The sequence below is a fragment of the Callospermophilus lateralis genome, chromosome 20, assembly GCF_048772815.1.
Source record: "Callospermophilus lateralis isolate mCalLat2 chromosome 20, mCalLat2.hap1, whole genome shotgun sequence".
In the NCBI taxonomy this organism is placed as follows: domain Eukaryota; kingdom Metazoa; phylum Chordata; class Mammalia; order Rodentia; family Sciuridae; genus Callospermophilus; species Callospermophilus lateralis.
Window position 1 is genome coordinate 13,832,649 of NC_135324.1, and position 24,930 is coordinate 13,857,578.

At 40.7% G+C, this 24,930-nt stretch overlaps 1 protein-coding gene across 1 annotated transcript in view; it reads right to left on the reverse strand.

Moving 5' to 3' along the window:
• Positions 1–24,930, reverse strand: part of LOC143385574 (contactin-6) — a 160,542-nt gene that overhangs the window by 44,040 nt on the left and 91,572 nt on the right. Inside the window, exons 7-9 of the mRNA XM_076841033.1 lie at positions 24,452–24,588; positions 23,225–23,354; positions 21,583–21,733 (exon numbers count right to left, since the gene is read on the reverse strand). Coding sequence (XP_076697148.1) covers positions 21,583–21,733; positions 23,225–23,354; positions 24,452–24,588 — 418 coding nt within the window. The remainder of the gene's footprint in view (positions 1–21,582; positions 21,734–23,224; positions 23,355–24,451; positions 24,589–24,930) is intronic.

Here is a 24,930-nt window from a genome sequence, read left to right on the forward strand (position 1 = left end):
GTAATGTGAATTATCATTGTTATTTTAGTGCCCATTAAAAATCAAAATGACTGTGTGGTACCATAATACCCAGCTAATGGACGAACAAGAAATGTAATTACTATGCATTTTGAAAAGCCAGCTCACTTTTGACAGCTGAACTTGGCTTTGGAAAAAAAGCAGAACGATTTTCACAGTCATTTGCTTAATCTGTGAATTTATGAATCTGCTCTTATTTGGCATTTCTTGCAATGAAACAATTGGGTTCGGAATTATGGTAATATTTGTTTGGGCTAGAAAGTTGAAGGAACGGTCTGTATGGTCCCAACAATGCTTATTGTTGCATATCTCCAAATGCAGCAGAGTAGAAAGGTTAAGGATCCATGGATCAGATGGGGTTAAATATTCCTAAAACAGAGTACACCAAGGAGCAAGATCTGTGAAAGAAGTTCCAATCTTTCACAGAATGATCGATCTCTCTTAAGTTTCCTCTGAAACTGAGAAATATTCTAAAACAAGCATCAGAGTGATATTGTAATCAGGGAAGGCACTGAGACTCATTTAGCAACAACAACAACAACAAAATCATCACATGTTTTAATAAGAAGAGAGAGAGAGAGAGAAAAAAAAAAGGAAAAATAAAAGCATTCACCCGAATTTAGGCTTCTATTTTTTTGTGGCTTACAAATTTAGTGAGCAACCTTTTAAACCCAGTTGTAGAAGCCCTGGTGGTAGCCAGGATTCTACCAAAATAAGTGACGACAAACTAATTTTTAATGACTGGTTTCAAAGGAAAGCCAGGCCAGATGATCTGCATGCATGTCATATCCATTAACAATAACAAAACAGCATTTGTTGCATCGCAAACATATCATTGTTTTTAATATGTGTAGAACATGAAATGTAGCTAATATAATTAATTACCCAATTTGAAACACAGAGAATATGAGCCAACCACAATTGCTATGAAACCAGCTACTGATGTTGGGTTTATCATGACTGAAGGATTTCAAATTTTCTCAGTGTACTGAAAGGACCACCTCTGAGTTTTAGAATGTTCCAGGGATGTAATCGGCTTTTATTGTTATTGTGCTAGAGTATTTTCCAGTAGAAGATATTTGATGTCTCATTAAATTTCTGAAATGTCTAGTTTCGTAGGTCCTGGTTTGCATTAAGAATTGAATTATATTATCATCGACAGATAACAAAGGTATTCTAGTATACAGCAGATTTCTGGCCAGATGCAATTCTCCCTTTGATTTAATTAGCAGAGGTCAATGTGAGGAATAGTTACATGCATCATTTACCTCCAGTATTTTAAGAATGATGAAGAATTTTTTCAATAGCATGACAACATTAAATATTGGTCAATAAAACACTTAACATGATAAAACAAATATATCACTGATATCTACATGCCATCAAATGGATTTGCTTTACAGGGAAAAAAAAAAACGGAGTAAGAAGGAACATCCCACAAAGATCAAACTGAATAAAAGCAGCTGACGTTTTCAGATAAGGCAGAATGCACAGGGAAGATTGGGTGAAAGATTTTAATTGATGGATTTGGTAACATTCATCAAGAAAGATAAGGATTGATTTTTTTTTTCATTCTGTTCTTCTTTTGTAATATATTAAAAAAGATGCTTTATCTGGATTTTGGGTCATTACCTAACAATGAAAGATAGGAAAATATTCTATCTTTCCTGCAACAGGCCTCACTGGCGTTGAAAAGCAATACAAGACCCAGATACAGAAAAGCTGGGCTATCCGTAAAAGATCTGAAAGACATTCTCGTAATAAAACCCAGGAATTGCAAGAACAATTAGCAACAGGAATAGACTTACAGGAAAGAAAATGGAAGGCGATAATGTAATCACACATTGCAGATACAATGTTTCCATCAGGATTTAATGTTGAGGTCATACTATCAATAAGACCACAGATCACAAAAGTATGTATGGGAATGTGTGAGGCCCATGGAATTATGGAAAGGACTCCAAATATTCAACAGTGAATTGAATTGAAATTACTTTTAATTGAAATTTTAAATTATATTTAAATTATATTAACTATATCTAAATTTATTAATGAAGTATATTAAATATAATTAAATTATGTTTAAATTTAATTATATTAAATCATGTTGTCATCATTTTGCTTTCTTTTGTTTGTGGTACAGGTCATCTGTGGCACAAGACCTTAGGAAATTTAGGCAGACTCTCTATCCTTGACCCACATCCGCAGTCCTTCCATAGTCATTTCAATGAATAACTGCAAAGTAGAACAATGTTTTTCTTCTTCACTTATTCAGTAAATCTTTGCTCAATTCCCCACTATGTTCGTAGCAATATGCTAGGTAGTACAATAGGCCAGGGCGAAATAAGATGTGTTAAATATACAGGATAGTTTTTTTTTTCCATGATCTTGAAACTCAGACATTAAAATTTAAGGAGGGTATGAGCTATTGTTGGGGACTGCCTCTGTGCAGACCCCTACTCAGTGTGCAATAAATGTCAGCTCATGGAAACCTGGAGACAAACTCCTGGGTTCACTCTTGCTCTCCATCTATGTTATAAGCCAGGGAACAGGTAGAGAGAGAAGCTCTAAGTGTTTCAAGGAACCCACCTGGCAGTGTAGACCCTAAATCCTAACCATGCTATCACTTTAGCTCACAAAGCTTTTATTATAGCAAGAATCCCTTCACGGTAGGTCTCCAAAACATAATTTGCTTATGGTTACTGTGATTAGCATAAACTTGATTTTCTACATATATATATTAAATTAAAATTTAATGTGTATATATATATATACACACACACACACACACACACACATATGTGTGTGTGTGTGCATAATTTCATTTGCATAGAATGATGTTTAATAGTGAAGGTTCTTCATCTGAACTTCAGAGACGATAATAACTCCCTGAAATATCATGAAATGTTAGTGTGTGGGCACACATAGGCACTTTTCAAGGTTCTTGGCTTTTATGAGATCTTCCAGGCAGACTTGGTACCTACCATAGTACCCTCTGCTCTGGGAGAGTTTTAACCCCAGATGCCTTGATGTGTGGTACAGTGATGGTGATGCTAATCTTAAGAATTATTTCTCATCTTCTCTCATGCAATTAAGGTGTCATTACAGAGTGGGTGGCAAGGTAGGCTTTGGAGTTAAATGACTTGTGACTGAATCTGAGCCCCAACGTTTAATACCTGTGTGACCCGACCCAAGCTAATGAACATTCCAAGTTCTGAGTTGTTTTTTTTTTTTTCCCTGTGTGGCATAGTGATACCATATTACCTTTGTCACAGAGTCATGGGGGTTAAGTGATATTAATGGTTTAACATGTTTAAGAATGTCCTTTACTCCCAGTCAGAAGTCAATAGGCAAGGTTTTAATGAACCAATTTATTTTCCTCACAAGGTAAGCACTTGTTTAAGTCCAAGGGAAATAACAGCAATGGGGGGAAGGAGAAAATGTTTTGTGAGAGTCCAGTTGGCACAAAGGGCTCCAAAGGGTAGATATCAGGCTTAAAAAAAAATGATGGACGCGTAACATGTGTACAGGTTTTTGAGATGCAGCTTGAGGGTCTGATTCATGTATACTTGGGTAGTGACCATCTCAGGGAATTAGCAGATCCATCTTCTTATATTTTGGCCATCCCACTATGGGAAATACATTCATATCCCTCATCCTTTGCCATTTTGAGATATGAAATGCATTATTTTAAAAATGCATTTTTTTAAGTTGTAGATGGACACAATACCTTTATTTTATTTATATCGATGTAGTGCTGAGGATCAAACCAAGTGCCTCACATGTGCTAGGCAAGTATCCTACAACTGAGCTACAACCCCAGCCCACGGAATGCATTGTTTTCAATGATACTCATCTGCTGTATCATAGAACACCAGCCTGTTCATTCTCTTATCACACAAGAACATTGAACCTGCCTATCAACCTCTTCCTATTCTTACCAGTCTCTGGTAACTACCATTCAGCTCAATTTCTGTGAAATCAGCTTTTTAAGATTCCATTTAATAAAGGGAGAGGATGCAATATTGTCTTTGTGTGTCTGTCGTATTTTATATAAGAAAATGTGGTCCGGATGCACAGCGGAACACTATAAAGCCACAAACAAGCAGAGAATCCTGCCTGCCCTAGGTGACAACATGGATGGATACAAAGGACTTTGTGCCAGGCTTGTAGAAAGGAGTCTGATGGTAGCAAAACTGTCCCCAGGGCTAAGTTTAACTGCTTACATTCCTCTCCTAACTCAAATCTTTCCAATCCTTGGTGTTTCAATTTTTATTTTGGCAATGATAATATAGTTGTCATGAAAATTAATTAAATGCCAGGCATCAGTCCAATTCTCCTTCTTTGCTGACACTAACATTTGGGATTTTGCTCTCCTTCATGATTTAGGCCACTATCTTGGATTCCTGTGTTGGCCACTGCTGACGCCTCTTGTCTTAAACGCTCATAAAACTGAGCCATGTGGTTTTAACTAACCAGTTTCGATCATTTCCTGGACTGCCTTGGTTCTGGTGTTATGGAGTTCTGACATTTGACTTGTGGGGTCTGTTTCTTCCACTATAATCATTTCACATTTCAGTAAAATAATACTCTTTCTTTCCAGTCTCTGTTCTCAAATATCCCCTTAATTAGGATATTTCAACTGTTCACATAATTGAATAGAAAAAAATTTCCCCCAAATTACCAGCGCTTAGTATTCTATTTGGATGATTAAATTACAAATTGTGACATTTGCATTTAAAATGTTCTGCAAAAAAAAAATATGTGAATTTAAAGGCATTTACATGTGTAGATGTAATATGACTATTCCACTGATAGAAAAATTAATAGTTAGCAGTGTAATGCACCACGTTATTTCTCTAATTGCACGATGGGTGTAAAAAATGTTGAAATTCTGAACAACAAGCTGTGCCTGACAGGCACATGACATCAGGGAGATTATTTCTGGTGTCATTAGAAAATAGGGCATGTAGAGACGGAGCCAGCAGCACATGTAAACATTTCAAGGTTAACTGATAAGTTGAAGGCAGACTTTATGGGGTGATTGAACATGCAAGGTTTCAATCTTCTGACTGTCAGGGAAGTAGGTAGGGTTGAAGAAAAACAAAGTAACAGACGACCTGTTCATTGGCTTGTTTTTATACCCATCCCCTCCCTCCTGATGGGCTACTGTGAATAGAACTCCAAGAAGATAGAACTTTGCCTCAAATTCACCTACAGAGCTCCTTCACCCCGTACCTGGGCATCAAATTATGCATCATTCTAGGAACTACATAAACGTTAATGTGGAATGGTTTAGACCTTGTTTTTCTGGGCTTCCTGTGCACCAGCAACTAAATATATAGAGGTTAATATTCATCACCTATTTTATAACTCCAATGAATTTCACATACATGCAACCCTTAATTTACTTACACATGCAGAAAACACATCTCCCTATGTGGATTCCAAAGTCTGAAGAGAAATTGAGAAAGGCTCTCATTTTTATTTGCCTTTGGTATCCATCAAAGCCGATCACACAATTTGAGGACATAGAAGATTAACAAGAGCTAAATTTCTTGAACTCAAAGAAATTAGGACATTGGGCAATTATAATTTCTTACTGCTGAAACTGGAGCAATATTGCTATTTTTATAGAGAGATTATTAACTGGAGTATTGCTTCCAGTTCTGTCTAAAGATAATACTGTGGACCATGAAATTTTAATTGACTGTCTAATTTTACTGATATCTAGAAAAATGTAAAATAGATTGGATTAAAATGAGTCAGATACAAAGTAGAAAAGTGTGGATAAATTTTTACTTTTCACCGTCTTGGTTTAAAGTAAAACGTCCCCCCTGGGATCCATTTCGGATCAAATATTGATATTGCATTTTAATGATTTTTTTGTACCTGATTATCAGCTGAGAAGTAATATCTATGCTAATCTTGATGTCGATTAATAAACCACCTTTTAAAAATCCCTTATTTAATGAGCAACCCAAAAAATGACTGACATGATCTACAAAACAAGCAGATACCAAAGCTTGCTCTTTGAAACAAAAAAATCAAGGTTGTGCTTTCCAACTGTTTAGGTCAATAACTTGAAATGGCGTTAATGACAGTTATACTGAGAGACTGACACCTTTGGCCAGAACAAAGTTCATGATTTAATCGCTGAATTAATGAAAACCGAGTGTATCATGTCTATAAGATCATTGTTATAGTCAGCTTTTCGTTACCGTGATGAAAAGACCTCACAAGAACAACTTAAAGGAGGCAAAGATTATTTTAGCTCACAGTTTCAGAGGTTCCGTGCAGGATCAGCTGACTCCATAGCTCTGGACCCAACATGAGGGAGAACATCATGGCGGAAGAGTGTGGTGGAGGACAGCTACTCAGCTCATGGCACCCAGGAAGCAGAGTGAGAGTTCACCAGGGACAAAGCATAAACCCCAAAGGCACAGCCCCAGTGACCTACTTCCTCCAGCCACACCTACCTGCCTACTCTTATGGACCCAGTTAATCCATCAATGGATTAATCCACTTATTAGGTTACCACTCTGATAATCCCATCATTTCACCTCTGAACATTTCTCGCATTGTTTCCCAGGAGAGCTTTTGGGGGATACCTCATCTATATCTAAACCATAATAATCGTCCACATAGTAAAAAATGAGAAAAACCAGTAGAGACTTAAACTGAAGTGTGTTGTCTCAAGAGCAGCGGTAAGTGAAAGAGGCACAGGAAGTATATCTAACCCATCTCTCCTAAATGATGTAGGCCATCTTCAGCAAAGCATGATATATTTGCAAAGAAGTCATATACATCAGAAAGTTCAGCAAAGTTTATGTATGAATATTTAATTCATCTCTTTGACTTTTACTGACTTCAGGGGGGGAAAAATGCAGATATTCTTAGGAAAGAGCTATTTAAGTTCCAAAGGACAAACAAATGTCCCTATTTACAAATCTTTATTATAGGATACATTTTTTTTTCCCCACAGAACTGGAAGACAGAAGCCTAGAATCTCTTCCTTTCCTGTCTAACAGGAGCTGTGCATTCCAATCTGCTTAGCTGAGCCCGTCCGCCTTGCTAAGGCTACTTGGATTCCCATCGTCTCAGAATTACCTGATGGGTCTCTCTGGTTGTCTGGGTCCCACTGACTGCACAGTTCCAGATAATGCAACCCCAGCCAGCCAAGGGGCAGCCAGGCAGACAAATCCCTTCTTTCTTTTCCCAGAAAGTTCCCAGGCACATGGTGGAAGAGTCCAGTGGAGGAAAGGTACTGAGTTCCTGGGGCGTCAGGAAGCTCCGTGGGTGGAGAAGGGGCCACAGAGAAGATGCACCCTACAGAGTGACCCCCCCTTCAGCCATACCTCACCTGCCTACAAATGATCACCCACTCAGTTCATTCAAACTAGGATGGACTGATTAGGTTGCCGTTCATCTAATCTAATTATTTTAACCTCTGAATATTTCTGCATTAACAGGAGCTTTTGGAGACATCTTGTATCCAGACTGTAACGGCTCTCTCTCCTGGGGAACCATGATAACGTAGACAGCTTTCTCTAACATGTCTGCCCCTTGATCACTGGAGTTCACAGCCACTCTCTTTCTCTCCTCCAAAATAGGAGACATCATCATTTTTCCACATCAACAAGCCGAGATGCAGGGAATTTCAGTAACTACCTAAACCACGGCCCTGATGCAGATCTTCTCATCCTTAGCCAGGGCTACTTCTACTGAATCACTGAGTGAGTCACTACGCTGTCACGTATTTTAAATCTTCTTTTTTAGACAAGTCAATGATCTCCAAGTGACCCATAAAAAGTAAAATTTTTTGTTTCTTTTTAAGGCGGGACACATAGGGGTCAGAAGACTATGGACTCTCAATTTTGATGGTTTTGGATAGAAATCTGGTTTTCCTTTTCCGGGCATGTTACTCGGGGAACACATGCTTGATTTCTGTGTCAACTCCATATCGTACTGGGATAACAATATCAGTACCATCAGCCCATTTGCTTTCAGAATTAAATAGAGAAAAATATACAGAGACACATGCAGAGTTCGCCCTCCATATCCATGGGTTCCCCATCCCAGCATTCAACCAACTGATGATTAAAATATTTGAAAAAGAACTGCGCTGGTGGCAGGCGAGGTGGCACATGGCTGTTAATATCAGAGGCTCAGGCTTCTTCTCTGTTTGTGAACATAGAACTTAAGAAAAAAATAAATAAATAAATCGACTCCCCAAGTGGCTAGAAAACAGACTGATGATACAGGTTCAAGGTCAGCCTCAGCAAAAGCAAGGTGCTTAGCAACTCAGTGAGACCCTGTCTTTAAATAAATTACAAAGCAGGACTGGGGATATGGCTTAAGGGTCAAGCCCCCTTGAGTGCAATCCCTGGCTACTGGCCCCCCCCAAAAAAAATAATTGCATTGGAAATGGACCTTTTTTCTTTACCATGATTCCCTTAAAACTATAGTACAACTATTTACATCACAATGAGATGTTACAAAGTAATCTAAAATAACAGAGTTCCTGGGAGGATGCTCACAGGTTTTCCATAAATACTATAGCATTTTACATAAGGATGTGCATGTCTTCAGATCTAGATATGTTGGGGAGTTCTGGGAAACTATCCCCTGCAAATACTACTTATTGATATGTGCATATATAAATAACACTTGAGAATGAGGGTCCCATCATGCTAGTTATTTTTCCATATTTATTTGTATTCTCCAAGGAGATCTGCAATGAGCAGGTACTTCGTAAATCCATATTTTCTGATTGGGTTTACTACTAAATATTCAGCCTTTTCTTCCTAGGCCTAAATGGATATTTATGAATGCTGTTGATAAGTTGAGTAAATTAACAGAAATTCGCTTAGGTGAATAACCTCTATTTAAGAATAAATGCTAATTAGCCAGGCACAGTGGTGCATGCCTGTGATCCCAGTGGCTCAGGAGGCTGAGGTAGGAGGATCACAGGTTCAAAACCAGCCTCCGCAATTTAGCGAGACCCTAAGCAACTCAGCGAGTCTCTATCTCTAAAAATATGAAAGAGGGTTGGGGATGTTGCTTAGTGGTAAGGCACCCCTGGGTTCAGTCCCTGGTACCAAAGAAGAAGAAATGCTAATTATGGTCATAAAAAAAAGATAAATAATTATTAGTTGCTTCGTACCGTATAAAGTAGTATAAGAGTTTCAGGAAAGGAATTCACTCAACTCTCCAGAATAGGACGTCAACATATAAGATTGGTCCTAGTCAGTATTTTATAGAGTTCAGATCAGAGAACTGAAGATTATAATATAACCCACATCAAAATATGTTCAATTATTATGATAATATAGACCCTGTTGGGTGGTTCCTAAATATTTAATTGATTCACTGAAATGTGGTAATAATATCTTTAGTAATTTCTTAGCCTCTGTCCTAGCTCCAGGTGCACAGGATCATTCTTGAAGTCTGCCTATTGAGTGACACTGACCACAGTGTGATTAAATCTATGTGGACCATGGGGCTGTCAGACGAGAAGAAAAAGACCCTAAAATGAAATTCTATGAAAAGCCTGAAAATGAAACAATATAAACCACATCTGTGCCCAGGAAACAGATGTCTAAGAAAACTGACATTCCTAGGTACTTTAAGTTACATTTTTTACCACTCTCAATGGACAAGAGCAATGTGTATATATTAAAGAGATTAAATGGCGAGATATATTTCCCATGAATTAAATATTCAAAGACAATCTGGGGTCCTTATGCACCTAATTGAAGGGGGCTTAAACAATGAACAAAAGTTTCTATAGAAATGTTACCTAGGGGTTAGAAACTGACTCCAAAATATTTTAATTGAAATGGGCATGAAAACATTACTGGTCCCAGGGTCTCATGTTTTGGATTTCCTGGTTTTCTGCAGTTGTATTTTGTTCCTAATGTGGAATCACTGGTGTGATCTGTCCAAAGACTCCAAGTCAAGTCTCTGGTTCGACTGTCCTAAGCTCCAAAGCAGAAACGAAGCCTGCGGACCCTCATACCTCAGTGTTGATCCAAATGTGTCTTCTTGCTGAATACACAGAAATGATGTCAGGGTCAGCTGCGTAGTGCTAACACAGAATACCAACACAAACGCCGGGCGACTGAATGGTGACATAAAGGAGAGGATCGTACGTAACAGCAGACATGAAAAATATATAATTATTCGGTGTCAGGATGTGTCTCTATTCGGAATGGTATGCCCAAGAGTGTGCCCGACACATGAATGTGAAAGACTTGTGACTTCGCAGCCACCCAACAGCATTGGGTGGAAAGGCAGCTAAATGAATTCAGTGAAATAGGCCTAAGAGGAATACATCTTGCTCCTCAGTAGGAGAACAGAAAGAGAAAGAAAAAAATACCTTGTTTGCTGCAGCGGTTTGGGGATGCCTGAGAAAACACAAATGGAAATGAATGTAGATTCAGAGGTCAGCATGCCCAGAGCCCATGTCCATCAAAAGATGGGAGACTGTAATCTTGGCAAAGGATGAAAAAAAATGTTTGTGAACATAGAACTTAAGAAAAAATAAATAAATAAGTAAATCTACTCCCCAAATGGCTAGAAAACAGATTGATGATACAATGAGAGACATTTGTGCAGGGAACGGAGAATTTTGAATCCTGGGAGGGTCTTTTGGCTTCGTTATTCGATTTATGATGATGAGCCTACTGGGGGATGTCTTCTGAGTTTTGAAATTTTGCAAATATAAAGTCGGATCTGTCACAACCTTTCAGACAAGATTCCAATATGGCCAGGTAACTTAGACAGGCAACTTTTTCCTGGGGGTTCCTGATTTCCCATAGGTATGGAAAGTGCAGACTTGGTCTATCCTCCATGTTCACTCCAGCTCTCTGTTAATCTAGGATTTCAGATTCAGGAGGATCTGGGAAATGATTTCCCCCCTACTCTGGAATGTGGCTTTGAAAGTGACGCCAATGCTGGTGGAATTTCTTATTCCGGCTCCTTTGGGCTCCTGAACGATCATATTCCTAAGTGTCTATGAAATTAGGCTTGTAAACGTGGCTGGAAGAGGGACCACTGGGATGTACCTTTCCTGCCAACCCTCTCTCCTTCTACAATCAATCCCATACCTTGATGCCAGAGTTCGTCAGTGTTTACTGGATTTGCATTCTCTCTGTCCACATGCCACCCAAAGTTATACTGCATATTTTACTAAAGTCCCAATCACTCATTGGTTCACTGTGGACCCAGGAACCAAAGATGCTAAAAGGACTGATGTGTTTATTTTACTGCTATGAATCCGTAAGACTCCATCTATCAATATGTGGGTAACACATAGATTTGTGCTGTGCCTGTCATTTATTGTTGGGACCTCTGCTGACCACGGAAGTGCAATTGCTGGGAAAAAAGAAATCCCCAGTCTTGTGATTCTGGTCTTGCGATTCTCCATGTACATGACAGAGCTTGAGAAATGGCTTCCATACACGTGCCTGAATGGCCCCAAGATATGGCTTCCGCAAACACAAAGAATAAATCCCCAGCAACGGGGCACACGTACCTAATGGGGGATTGTTTCTGTAACTAGGGTAATGGGGCTCTGTTTCTGCAACTAAGGTAAGGGGGCTCTGTTTCTGTAACTGGGGTGCCTAGGCTACCCCAACCTGGGGGACTCTCCAATCTCTGATTGGCCCCTGCCTTTGTCCCCCCGCTCCTTCTCCTCTCTATATATAAGTCCTCTCCCTCCACAATAAACTGAGTTGCTGCGCCATCTCGGCTGACTCAACTCCCGACTCTGTATGATTTTCGCCAGGCAGGGTGGCGGGCCGGGTCGCGACACTCACCCTCTGGCTCAGCCCGGAGACACTCATTAGCTGGCCTAGTGATTCTCCTCAACCTCTGTCGGAAGGGCGGTTCCGACAATTTATTTAAAAGATAAATTAAAGTGATTGTATATACTGCTACTCTCAAAAGAGTTTTTACAGGTGTGCGCCACTGTGCCCAGCTAAAAACATACATTATTAAGCATATCCGAGTATCCCCTGAGAAGTCAAAGAGTCAGAAATAGACGGGAAATTAGATGACGCAGGCATGATGCCAGTCTCCTTCATTTTAGCAGAGAAATCTTGAGAAGAAAGTATTTTTTTTTCTTTGGTGGAACTGTTATGGGTCAGGCTATATGGGCAACGAACAAACATACTCCGTTTTATCTTGAGATTCTGTGTCATATAAGAAATGCTTCTTCCCATGGGAACACCAGGCCTCTGCCCTCTGATCCTGCTTAGCACACTCTGCTTAGAAATGCAAATGTTTCTGTTCTTCTTACACAGTGGAAAGTTGTTCCCTCTGTGGCTCCCATTTTTCTTGGCCAATGTACCCTGCCAGAGAATGATTGTCTAGACATTTAGCAACCATTCTTTAACTTGTGCTCCACTGGGGTTTTTTGACCCACTTTTCCTCCTGCTCATGGTTTTAGATCTCATGATGTTTGTTCATGGTTTTTGAATCATAGCAACAGCTGCTGATGATGAACATGGTTTTGGTCTATAAAGGTGTGGTCTAACCCGGGGAGGGGGTCGAAGGGTGTAGACGTGCAGCCTGCCCCTTGGCCAGCCATCTGGTGATGCAGACCACCAGCTGGACAATAAAGATGGTTCTGTCTCCTGCTCTAAGATCCACTTGGATGGAGCGTGGCGGTAATCCCAGCAGCTCCGGAGGCTGAGACAGGAAGATTGAGAGTTCAAAGCCAGCCTTAGCAATGGCAAGGTGCTGTGCAACTCAGTGAAGCCCTGTCTCTAAATAAAATACAAAATAGGGCTGGGGATGGGGCTCAGTGGTTGAGTGCCCCTGAGCTCAATCCCTAGTACCAAGAAAAAAAAAAAAAATTGATTCAGTGATTTTTTGCAATCTCGCCATGACAGTACTGGGGATTGAACCCAGGGGTGCTTTACCTCTGAGTTACACCCCCAGACCTTATTTAGAGATAAGATCTCACTAGGTGCTAAGGCTGGCCTTGAACCTGCTGTTCTCCTGCCTCAGCCTGCCCGGTTGCTGGGATTATTACAGGAGAGTTCCAGTGAACCCTTCAGAATGTATCTTGTCTGGAGAAAAGTCCATATCAAAACTTTAAAAGGGTACCAACTGTGACCCAGCACTACATTAATATAAGGAGCCGCTACGGTTCCTCCTTTCCTATGGTGGAAAAAATTCCTACCCACTCTTCAAGTGCCAGCTCCGTGACCTCCCACCCAATGAGGCTTCTCTGAGCTTCCAGAGCCCAGTCAGGAGGGGGGCGTCACTGCACATGCCCCAGTGCACAGGACCTGCCCCCCCCACTCCAAGACTCTGAGCTCATTCAAATTGATAAACCCAGAATCTTCCGCGAGAGGTCTGTCAAATCGGTTGGCCACTGTGCTTATAAATAAGTGAAGAGTTTGACAAGTCACACTTGAGACTCACATTTGTCGCTTCAGATCAGTAGCTCTCAAATTACAAGTCTTGGGTAATTTGGGGGATTCTTGGGGGGAAAACCAGGAATTACTGGAGGGTGAGAAGAAGTGGGAGGGTGAGCGGTGGGACTGTGTTTCTCCCCTCAGGACATTGGAGACAGATGGGATTAATTTCCTTGGTCTCATGAAATGTGTTCTTACATAAGTTCCACTTGGAAAAATCAAAAATCCCATTGCAAAAATTAACTGAGTCAATAAGAGGAGAATGGAAAATTAGAGTAAAGTGATTAAAAAAGAGGCCGTTCTCCTCATTTTGAAGATATTAAAAATAATGACTTCTACCCTATTACTCCATATTTCATTTCTTCAAGTATATTGTGGTCGACAGTAATTCTCGACTCATTTATTATTCCTTATTTCTATATGCTCACAGCATCAGTAGGAGTGGATTAGGTGTAACAAACACCTCCTGTGAAGCCACATTCTTTTTTTTTTTTTTTTTTAAATAAAGAACGTTGTATTTCCAACATATCAAGTGATCACTTCTAAAGAATCAAACCAAGAACAAAAGGTCATTTGTATAAATTACACGGATAATTGACCTTTTCTGTCTCTAACACCATTGCTGTTGAATATGTATGTAAATTTTGGAAGATCTAAATGTCACTTAGAAATTAGAACCAAGTGTGAACCGTAAGCAGACACCGTTCCCGGGCCAAGTATATTCCATATTTTGGAAGAGCAAGGAAACAGAGATTTACACCTCTTTAACAGAGAAATCAGATGAAGGGCTGAACTTTTAGTACAGGAAGCAGCCTTCTGAGGGGAGAGAAGGTAAAGAAAGTTTGCATTTTGCCGGATGGGATGTGTACACACCGAGCCCGTGATTTCCTGGGGGTTACACAAGACTCTCAGCATCTTTTGGAGGCTGAGAAAGAGAACTTAGGGGGAAAAAAAATGCAGATTCTTCTGCTCTCTTCCCCAACTATTGAATCCAAAATCTTGGGCACAGCTCTTGGATTTGCATTATCCCCCATGGCTCTTCTAGTGCACAGCCAAATGGGAAACCCATGGATAGCACCCTCTGGATTCACAGCCACTTGACCATGAGCCACACCCCTCCCTTTCTGTCCCAGAATGCAGTATAAAAATTGGCAAGACGCTATTTCGTTTGCAGAACTTCTTTCTTCGTCATCTCTGCCCCTGGTTTAAAGTCACGGGAAAACATCTCAACAGAGGGACGTGGCAATAAGACTCCAGCCCAAGAGAGCCAGGTGAAGCAGCACCCACCCCAAAATGCAGGCAGGGTTTAAAGGCCGTCTTTACATCTTTAATGAACAGGAGCCACTGAAGACCACGGCAGGCAGCTGGTTCTGCATGCACCGTCTGAAAGGGTGAGTTCCCCAGACCGGGGAAGGCCAATGGAGATAAAGGAAGGAGGATTTGAAGGCAAAGGGGGAGAAATGAGACGAAGACTGACTGAGGCACACACAGGATTTCCAGCTTGTTACATCTCCTGGTGACCCAGGCGAGAGTATCAGACGGCTCCTGACATCTTGAACATGGATTCCCTTGGAAAGCGTCACCTTAACAAGGCTCTCAGGAGTTGAGTGCGAACCATTTAGAATTTTATTACGAAGAGGAAGCACAGAGGGAGGTAGTAATAAGGCTGGCATTATGCAGACTGTCACTCTTCCTTAAACACGGGAACATATGGTTCATTTGCCTACTCGCTGGTCCTGCTACCTGATGTACTCAGCACTATTACATTAAGTAGTTGGTGATACAAAATAAAATTAGGTTTATTTGCTTGTTCCATTAGGAAGCTCAGCAAGGAGGAGGAAAAGGGGCAGAGAAATGTACTACTTTCCAGTTGCCGGGGAGAGGCTCAGGCAGCCATGAGCAGGCTTGAGGGGAAGGGTTATTTCATTACTAAGACTGAGCCCTTGGGACCAAAGGTAAAAACCAAAAGGACCAGCAGTGGATGAGAAGGTAGCTGTTGTAAAAGATCCAAATCAGCCTCAAACGGGGAAAGAGAATCATATATTTGGATCTCTAGCATTCAGGCAGCCAGATCCTAATTGTCGGATGCCCCACAAGGTAGAATATTCCAGAAAGATGTCCAGGAAGGAAATGTAATGGTGATTAAACGTGGAACTGTGAGCCCTGGAACTAAAAGAACCACACTCTCTGGGTAGTTTTGAGAGAAGAATAAAAACACAGTACCTTTTTTTTTTTTTGGCGGGGGGGGGGGGTTGATTGAGCTCAGGGGCACTCAACAACTGAGCCCCATCCTCAGCCCTGTTTTGCATTTTATTTAGAGACAGGGTCCCACTAAGTTGCTTAGTACCTTGCTTTTGCTGAGGCTGGCTTTGGACTCGGGATCCTCCTGCCTCCGCCTCCCACGCTTCTGGGATGATAGGTGTGCACCACCATGCTTGGTAACAAACTACTTTTTTAAGCCGTTTCATTTCTGTGTAAGACCCTATGCCACAAATAGGTTCTTCTCATGGGTATCTTTTTACCCATGAAGAACAGGAAGATCCCATTGGATTCCCTCCAGTCATACAGAATGCCCTTTTCTTCGTTCTCCCTCATCTCCTCCCCACCTCCCCACTTTCCCTACCACCTTTCTTCCCTTCCCACAATGGAAGATTGTGTCCTTGAGGGAACCCTTGAGGTACTAGTATATGATAACAAAAAAAAAAAATGTATAAACACCACTTCTTCAATAATTGAATATGATCCCACACCACCTAATGGATCCAAACCAGTGCATCCAGCAAGGCACGTTCATTTGTCAATTATCCGGGCCACTTGGGGTTTAACAGCCGCATTTCTGTAGGAACAAGCACACGGAATCAAGGATTTGATAAGGTCTGTTCAAAAACGTGTTCACAGGTAAAGGTAATGAATGGGTCACAGCGTCACCGACCTCTTATTTCAGACCTGTGGGAAATGATCCCATTCCGAGACCAGTTGCCCAGGGTAGAATTTCCACAGTTCAGTGAGTTTGATGGTGAATTCTGAAATTCCTTTTGCATTTAGTTCTTAGAGATCACTCAGGGAAAAAAAAAAAAAAAAGGGTCACCAACGTAACCGTATCTATTCGGTGACAACTTTGTTCCACAGAAATACATCAGAATACGTGGGGAAAAATGCATTTAAAAATTTTGGTATATGTAAAGTGCCTGATCTATCACCCAGGAAATAGGAGGCATTTTAAAACGGCTGTTTTTATTACTGACAATTTGCCTGACCTGTAGCTGGATTTTATTTTATTTTTATGTTTTCAGGAAATGATGCAGAAATGCCGGGAATTACTTATGGATTCCATTATTATTGTATCAGTAATAGAACACAATGTCTTCCTGATATGTCTTTGTTTTTATTGTCCAGAGCTATAATTCAGCCTGGGCAAAGCCCAGATGATGTAGGAAAGGTGATCTGTACTGTCTGTCAGAAGACAGCGTGGAGCCGTCTGTCCAGCCACCTAGCATCTCCCATTTAATTCAGGAAATGATCCCTGAACAGGTAGCCAACAGTCAACGGAGATGAATCTAGGACCTTTAGTTTCTTTCATTTCACCTGCTGAGTAGATAGATCCACCAGGGAAAAAAAGAAATGGACAATCAACCTTAGCAAATATGATTCCTTCGGTTGCCAAAGAATGCCTTGCAGAGGTGAGCTGAACCTGGGTTCACTTTGACCTTCCACAGTGATGTTTTGGGGGTTCCTCTGATGGTTAGAGGTTAGCATGCACAACTAGAACCTGCATAAATGTTGGAAATGCAGCAATAAATGCTTCCATTGGTAACAGATTGGGTGCGGACCACCAGGCCTTTCACAGAGGCCTTACATTTCTGCCTCACACCACCCCATGCACGGATAAGTAAGATCTCCTCCAAAATCATCACCAAAACCAGGCAGTTTAAAACGTTTTCTAGAAGTTACCAACTGAGAAGTAAAATTGGGGCTTAAACCCCAATCTCTGACTCCAAGCAACTTTTTTTAAAAAACGTTTCTTAAGAAAGGACGAAGAGAACACTTGCTGGCTTTACATTTTATCCCCAGGACTAGGAGAGTAATTGGGATATAATAGGTGTTCAGTGTATACTTGTGGCCTTAATGAAAGAATTAACAAATGAACACATCATGGTTCGATTAATTATTAAAGCGTTTCATTTAACTGAAAAAAAAAATCTCTGAAGCCGGTAAAACAAAGTCAATTCTAATTTTCACGGATTTCCACAACGCAGAAAATATTTATCGTGTGGGCATTATGTTCCGGGTTTCTGCAGAGCACGGGACCCATAGCAGTGAGTTTGAGAAGGATGCTTACTGCCTTCAAGGAGCTTATAGACTTGCAGGAAGGGCTGTCTGCGACCTCTGCATCCATCTACCCAGGTCATGTTAGCTGGTTAGAAATTCACAGCCATCATCACTCCGCTTAGCTTAAGAAGAGGACAGACACTGCATGACCTTTCACTCCTAGCAGGAAACCAGAAGCCCTAGGACCCTTGAATGCCATTAGCCTACGTTCAACTGCGGGAAGACTGTCTTCACGGACAGTCAACCCTGCATACAGACACCTACTGCAAAGATAGAACCCTTAACCTCATCTTGACTCTGAAGATGGTACGTGAGCTAATAAGAAGCATGCTGGCCATCTTAAGAAATGTCCCTCCAACTCAGTCCTTCAGAGAATGAATTCTGGAACATTTTTTTCCCTAGGATCCTCAGAGAGAAAAAGATATAAATACGGAGAGAGAAGCTTGCTTCACGTGTAAACCTCATCACCTACGAGATCTGGGAGGGAAGGTCTCAGTTCACAGAAGACTGGAAGCCACTGCCAAAAATATATATATCTATCTCCACCATTTTTGATAGGTAGGCAATACAGGATGATTTCTTTGAATAGGCTCCTTCAGATGGCTTCTCCACCATCTCTAGGTAGTTACACTTTATTGGCATCAGGATTTAGTGACAGAGTAATTTCAAAGTAGGCAGTGCCATATACAAGTTTTACAATAGAAACTAAAAATGTATCTTTGCCCACGTAGGTATTTCCAAGGTCAAGAACCAAAACCGACTTCTACTTGGAATCGTTGTAAAAATTTAGACCTCTCTGTATCTCCCTTTTTTATTCTTCCCGTATGTACAATTGAGTCTTGCAGCAAACCAGGAGTCTGAGAAGTTCTAAGTTTTCCTATGTTTTGCAATTGACAGGAAATATTCAACTCCATATGCAATCAAAGAAAAATGTATGCTGGGACTCAGGGTTCTGTGTTGGAGTTTTGGGATGCGGCCTTATTGGATTTGCCAAATGGACCAGATCATCTCAAATCCTCCTCTAAAATGTCCCACTGAATGGATGGTGTCTACTTCCGCGATAAACCTTGCATTTTATAATCAAATAATCAAATCTAAAATGTAATTTCCCAGCCAACCTCTGTTCCCAACCCTCTGTCTCTGGCTCTTAAGAAATTTAATTTCATTTGCTTTGGAAATTGGATACCTGCCCCAAGACACACATACACATGCACACATGCACCAGAGAGAGACATATTAAATCAAATAACCTGCATCTATAGGTTCTACCTGTAAGGAGAAATATTTTGTGGCAATACCCACCATTAAAATAAATATTGTCCTCTCTGAGTCATGGGTCCACTGCGGTAGCTATTTTCAAGCTAAATGCAATCAGTTTGCTAGAATTTGGGATCTGTCCTGGTCACTCTGTCTTGATAGTAGCTGGAATCTTCTTAATGGACTCTACTATCTCTACAATAAACAGTGGTTCTTTCCTTCTCCAGTTTTCCCCTTCTACTTGTTTGGAAGTCCCTGTTAAAAGGCTGCTAAAAGCCATTAAGCCAACACAAACAGAAGTGTCAGTGCCGAATTTCCCAATAAGCGGTTTAAACCCTGCACTTAGCGAAACGAGTCAGGTCAGGAGGCCAGAGAAGGGGGACAGGACGGGAAGCACACAGAGACACTGGCTCTGTGACCCTTAGCAAATTACTGCTCCGTGTAATCTACACAAGCTAGAGATGCATGTCCATAATTACTGCATTTTGCTGGGTCTCAGTTATTGGTTTTTTTTTTTTTTTCAATCATTTCTAGCTCGCATTTAGGAGGTCATGTGTTTCTTTCCTTGAAAAAAAAAAAAAAAAAAACTGTAATGAAATCCTAAAGCAAGAAAGGGATAGAAAGGCGGAAAAATAACTAGCACTCAGAAATCACAGGGATCATCTCTTTCATCCCAAGAAGACGGGGCTGAATCTGCAGTAAGTATGAGTAACTGTTCTGAGGCTAAAACAGACCCCACATGCATGCTATATGGAACAAATAAAAATTAAATAAAAACCTGAAAGTTTGTTTTAAAAAGTGGAACCCTTGTTTTTAATTTCTTGGGTTTTTTTTTTATCTGTTTGTTTCTTTATTTACTTTTCTCATTTTCTTACCTTTCCCTAACCCCTATTTCTTTTCCTTCTCCTCCCCATGTATCCTGTGACTTGGTCTTAGAGGTCATGGGAGGTAAGTGGCAGTCATTTTGGCTCTTTGGGATCGCACTTTAGAGTCATCTTATTAAATGAGGCAGAGCTCATCCATTGAACCAGACCCACAGCACAGAGGCTTGTGTTTGGTATCAGCAGATCTCTGCAGTTTTCCTATTCACGGTAGTGTATTCAAACCTTGATTAGATTTTAGAAATGCAAGAGGAAATTTTGAAAAAAAGCATCAGGAGTCCTCACAGCAACCGCCCAGACAGCGGATATGGAGACAGGGAACAGAGCCTCAGGGTTCCCTTCTCCTTTCTTTGCACCTCGGGTTTGAAGCACCTACCTTCATGGCTGTAGGCATTTCCCCCAGAACAATCTTTCTTGAAAGCGGGGGATGCCCTACATATATCCTCTCTTTCTGACTCACTGATGCATCTCACACATAGTTACCATTGAGTTTTGGGTCTGCGCCCAGGCTCGGGGGCATACCAAGATCAACTCAACAGAATTCCTATCTGGAGAAAAGCTTTCATCCAGGGATATAAAAATATCTGGAGAAAGGAGAGAATAAGGAAGAAAGCAAGCCCTGGGGAATGTCTCTCTCTCTCTCTCTTTCTCTCTCTCACTCTCTCTCTCTTACATCTCGTTGCGCACATGGAGAGGCTGGTAAGACAGTGGCTGGGATGGACAGTGTGTCACTTGGCCTGACCAATGCAGATCTGTTTGTGGTTATTGTATCCCTTTTTTTTCCCCTTCCTTGCCCACAGGTGCAATCTTGGCACTAGAAATATCAAAATAGGGTCTCACACCCAGTCTATGTCTATGAGAGCATACACACACACACACAAACACACACACACACACACACACACACACACACATATTGATTGATTGATTGATTGTTCTAGCTTCAGTGAGTCAATGCCAAATCCAGATTTTTAACTTAACCCGAAAGGCTGAACATTCTACAATGCTGAATCTAACTTCTCACAAAACAACCATGAACGCAACTCAGAGTTGTGACTGTTCCTCTTAGGTGTCCACTCCTACTCTGGTCCTTCACAGTCCTTTCTCCTGAGACGAATAGGTGCCACTTTTCATGACACCTTCCTCTTTCTCTCACCTGGCCTCCACCTGCCTAACCAGGTATGGATATGAGTTAGTGACCTACTGGCCTATATGATGCTGAAGAAGAGCTCAATGGACTAACAGGAACTTTTTCATATCTTCAGCAACGTGGCTCATTCAGAGCAGGACGTCCCTGCCCACCTGATCCCTGAGTGACACCTGATTTCCTTCTCAGCAGGCCAAGTCAGAAAAATGCCTACAAACTCAATGTACAAAGAAGGTCTTTCAAGGATATTAAAAAAATAGACCTATTCCAAATGCATGGACCAAAACTAATACAGTCAAGTGACACAAACAGATGCTAGCACTTGAAGATACTTTTTTTTTTTTTTTTCAGAATCATGCATAAAATGCATGCACCTCCGTGTACGCCTCTAGAAGTTTCTCATGGACAAAAAAAGTTGGGGAGACCTAGTCAACCCTGAACATTTTAGAAGACGGTCTGTTACAGAATATTTAAGAATTTTTTTTTTTTTTTTTTTTTAAGAAAACGAAGATTGTTTTACCTTTTGCTCTGTCTCACGTTCTCCGTTCCTCTTTTCCAAGAAATAGCAGCTCTGGGGAAAGCATTTGGTTTGCATTCGATAACAATTTCCCCGCCAACTTGAACAACGGAGTTTTTTTTAATAGGGTTTCTGGAGAAATCAGGAGCAGAGGCTAAAAACAAAATTAAAAATTAAAGTGTTAAATGACTTAATTAACACAGAGCGACTCAGGAGGTAGCTCAGTATAATAGATAGAATCTAATATTTGTGGTCAGAACTCTTTTCTCTCTCAAGCTGTCCTGGAGCCAATTGCTGACAACATTTTGGAGTCCCTGCTTCGATTTGTAAAATGCAGATGAGGATAGATATTACCTGAGCCGGTCACGGTCAGGATTAAAAGAAATAACAGTTGTCAGTGCGACAGCATAGTACCTGGTACCAACTCTGTGCTCCATGAACGTGACCTATTGTTGCCTTGGTTGTGTTCATTGAAATAACAGAAGCAAGTCGGTAGAGAGGAAGAAAGTTAGAAAAAGCCACGTTCCTAACACATTCCTATAATATGAGTATCATGCACACACTTAGATTATGTTGAACTTGCCGTTGGTTCTGACAGCAACAATTTGTGGCTATGAGAATCCTAACACATTTTAAATTTCAAATTTATTGTTTTTTTTTTCCCCAGTAACACTATAGGTTCAGTGATGGTAAGAATCACTTACATTTTAATAAGTTTTTTTAATTTTAGGACTTAGTACATAATAAATAGTCAATAAACTGAGTAAAGGAAACAGGACATCAATGAATGACCAGTGCCCGGAAGCTCAGTCAAAGTGAGTCTCCTTGTTTTATCTTTGATCCTTTATTTCCTTTCTCCTTCCTAACACTTAAAAAAAAAAAAAAGCCTTGGGTTTGAAGATCAGGAAATCACTCATGGTTTCAGACACCACTCTTTGGATTTCACAAAGTATCGCTCTTGCGCTGCCCAGCCTCAACATTTCCTGTGACGGGAAATCATTTCCCCAGTTTTCTTTGGGGTGTGGATGGTCCTGTGACTCAGTACTAGTGAGTGACAGAAAAGAAGCTTGCTATACAAGTTCAGGGAAATGTCGCCTTTCCTCCAAGAAAACAGTGCTTAACCTCCCTCCTCTCTGCAACAGGATTGGAGACTTCATTTCTAGGGCCATCTTGAAACCTTGTGTGTTGCACAGGGACAAGGTGTAAAAAATAATACTGCCCCAAGTTGACAGCTGCTGCCCCTCTTGTTAAAGTAAGTCCCCCTTTTGTGAAGTCTCTGCACATTGTGATTTTCTTTTCGTGTGCATCGGGAGCTAAGTATCCCTTCTGCTTTGATCGGCAGCTGAAAATATCCTTAATGGATTCCTTTGAGTCGCATTCAAACCCTCCGGCCAGAATCAGGGTGGAGGAGCCTCTTCTGATTTGAACACTCCCCACAGTAGGCACTTTCTCAAACATTAATGTGTTGTCCACGCAGAATAATAATTGTACCCTTAAACTGTGTGAAAAGCTTACTTTGATATTTCTCATTATTTCCAGAGAGAGCCATTTTTAATTTACAGCAAAGTCGAGTTCAGATCGGTATGATCATCGCCCACGAGAGCGTCGTCATTTTGCATTTTCTGGCTGTAAATGAATGACTTACCTAAAACTCTCAACTCTGCATTTGCGTAAATGATCTGATACTTGTTTTCTGCAGTGCATTGGTAGACACCAGAGTCCGACACATTCAGCATAGTTATGATGAGCGTGCCATTATCTATTTGAATTCTCTCCTAATAAAGGAAAAAAAAAGTATGTAAAAGTACCAACTCATGAATATAAGCATTTGCTTTACCAGAAGATGTTATTAAACAATATGTGTGCAAATCACATCTGAAATGTGATACTTTGGTGTATTATTCCATGATCCTGAGCAGCTTTCTGAAGTTAAAAAAAAAATGGAAATATACTTAGTATAATTTTAGTTATTTCATTTCTGGAAAAATTGGCACTGTTTGCACCAAATGCATGTTAATTTTGTGTTAAATGATATATGAAGTATTTGGAAAAATCCATCAGTCCAGCAATTCCAAAAAACATGGTTGATAGTGATATCGCATAAATGTCATGGTTAGAATATTATCTGAACTTCCTATTGTAAGGTCTTGAAAAGTCTTGAAATTCGACAATCTGACAATTTGCCACTTCAGTTCTAAGTTGGAGGATAGGAACTTTCCCTTACTGCAGCCTACAGTACAAAGAACCTCAACAACCAAAATCTGTCACTGAGTTCCATTTGGGGTATAGAAATACAATTTTGAATATTATATTGAAATGGTACAATTTTAACATAAAACTAAGTATTTCAAGGTAACTTTCCCATTCTCAAAGGCTAGTCAACGTAGGCTGGGGGTCCTGGTATTTGACAAAGGGTGGCAAGCTAATTCTATCTTTTGCAAGCTGCTGTATGGCCCTGGCCAATGGCTTCACCTCTCTGAGATTCCCTTTTTTCATTCTACCTAATGGAGAAGGTGCTATGAGCGTACCATGTGACAATATACGGAAAATATCTAATACAGGACCTGAATTACAAGAGAGCTCAATAATGTTAGCTATGATGACGACCATGATGGTACTGCCTGTGGCTTTATCACTACACAGATGTGTGACCTTGTACAATTTATTTGTCCTCCCTGCTGTTACTTTTCTCATTTGTAAAATAGGGGGAATAGCAATAGATAGTGTGTGGAATTCTTTAAGGGTTAAATAAACAACAAAATAGCTCCTTTCCTGGAATAAACTATACCCTCCACTAGCTTGAGCCCTTGGTATCAATTATAATTATTATTAGCAAATCAGGTAAAGTTTTCCCAGCAACAGGGCTGCTTACCTCTGGGTGGATGCGTTCGCCATTCTTTAACCACGTGTACCAGGGAGCCGGCTTTCCACTAGCTTTGCATTCCCAAAACAAGCTGTCATAGATAGAGAGGTATGTATTTTGGATTTTTTGTTCCCATTCTGGAGGAGCTGTTTCAAAAAAGAAAAAAGGCACAAATAATCGGCAAGGCAATCACCGAGGACACGGCTCTGTTCCCAGGACCAGGTTGACTGGGTCCAGAGGAAAGGCATACATGTGATTTGAGGGAGGGAACATACAGGAGTTTCAGTGGGTGTAACAGAAGTCTGCGGCAAATATCATGAAGTATTCGGCTGAGGTTCAATATTTGCTATCTGTCCTTCTGCTGTACCTGAAGGACCAGCCGGAAGATTCAAATGGAGAACAGAGACAGAGAATGATGTGAAGCTAAAGGTGAGAACAAAGGTCAATTTGGAAAATATGGGCCAAATCTGAACCCTCTGTGGGCCAGA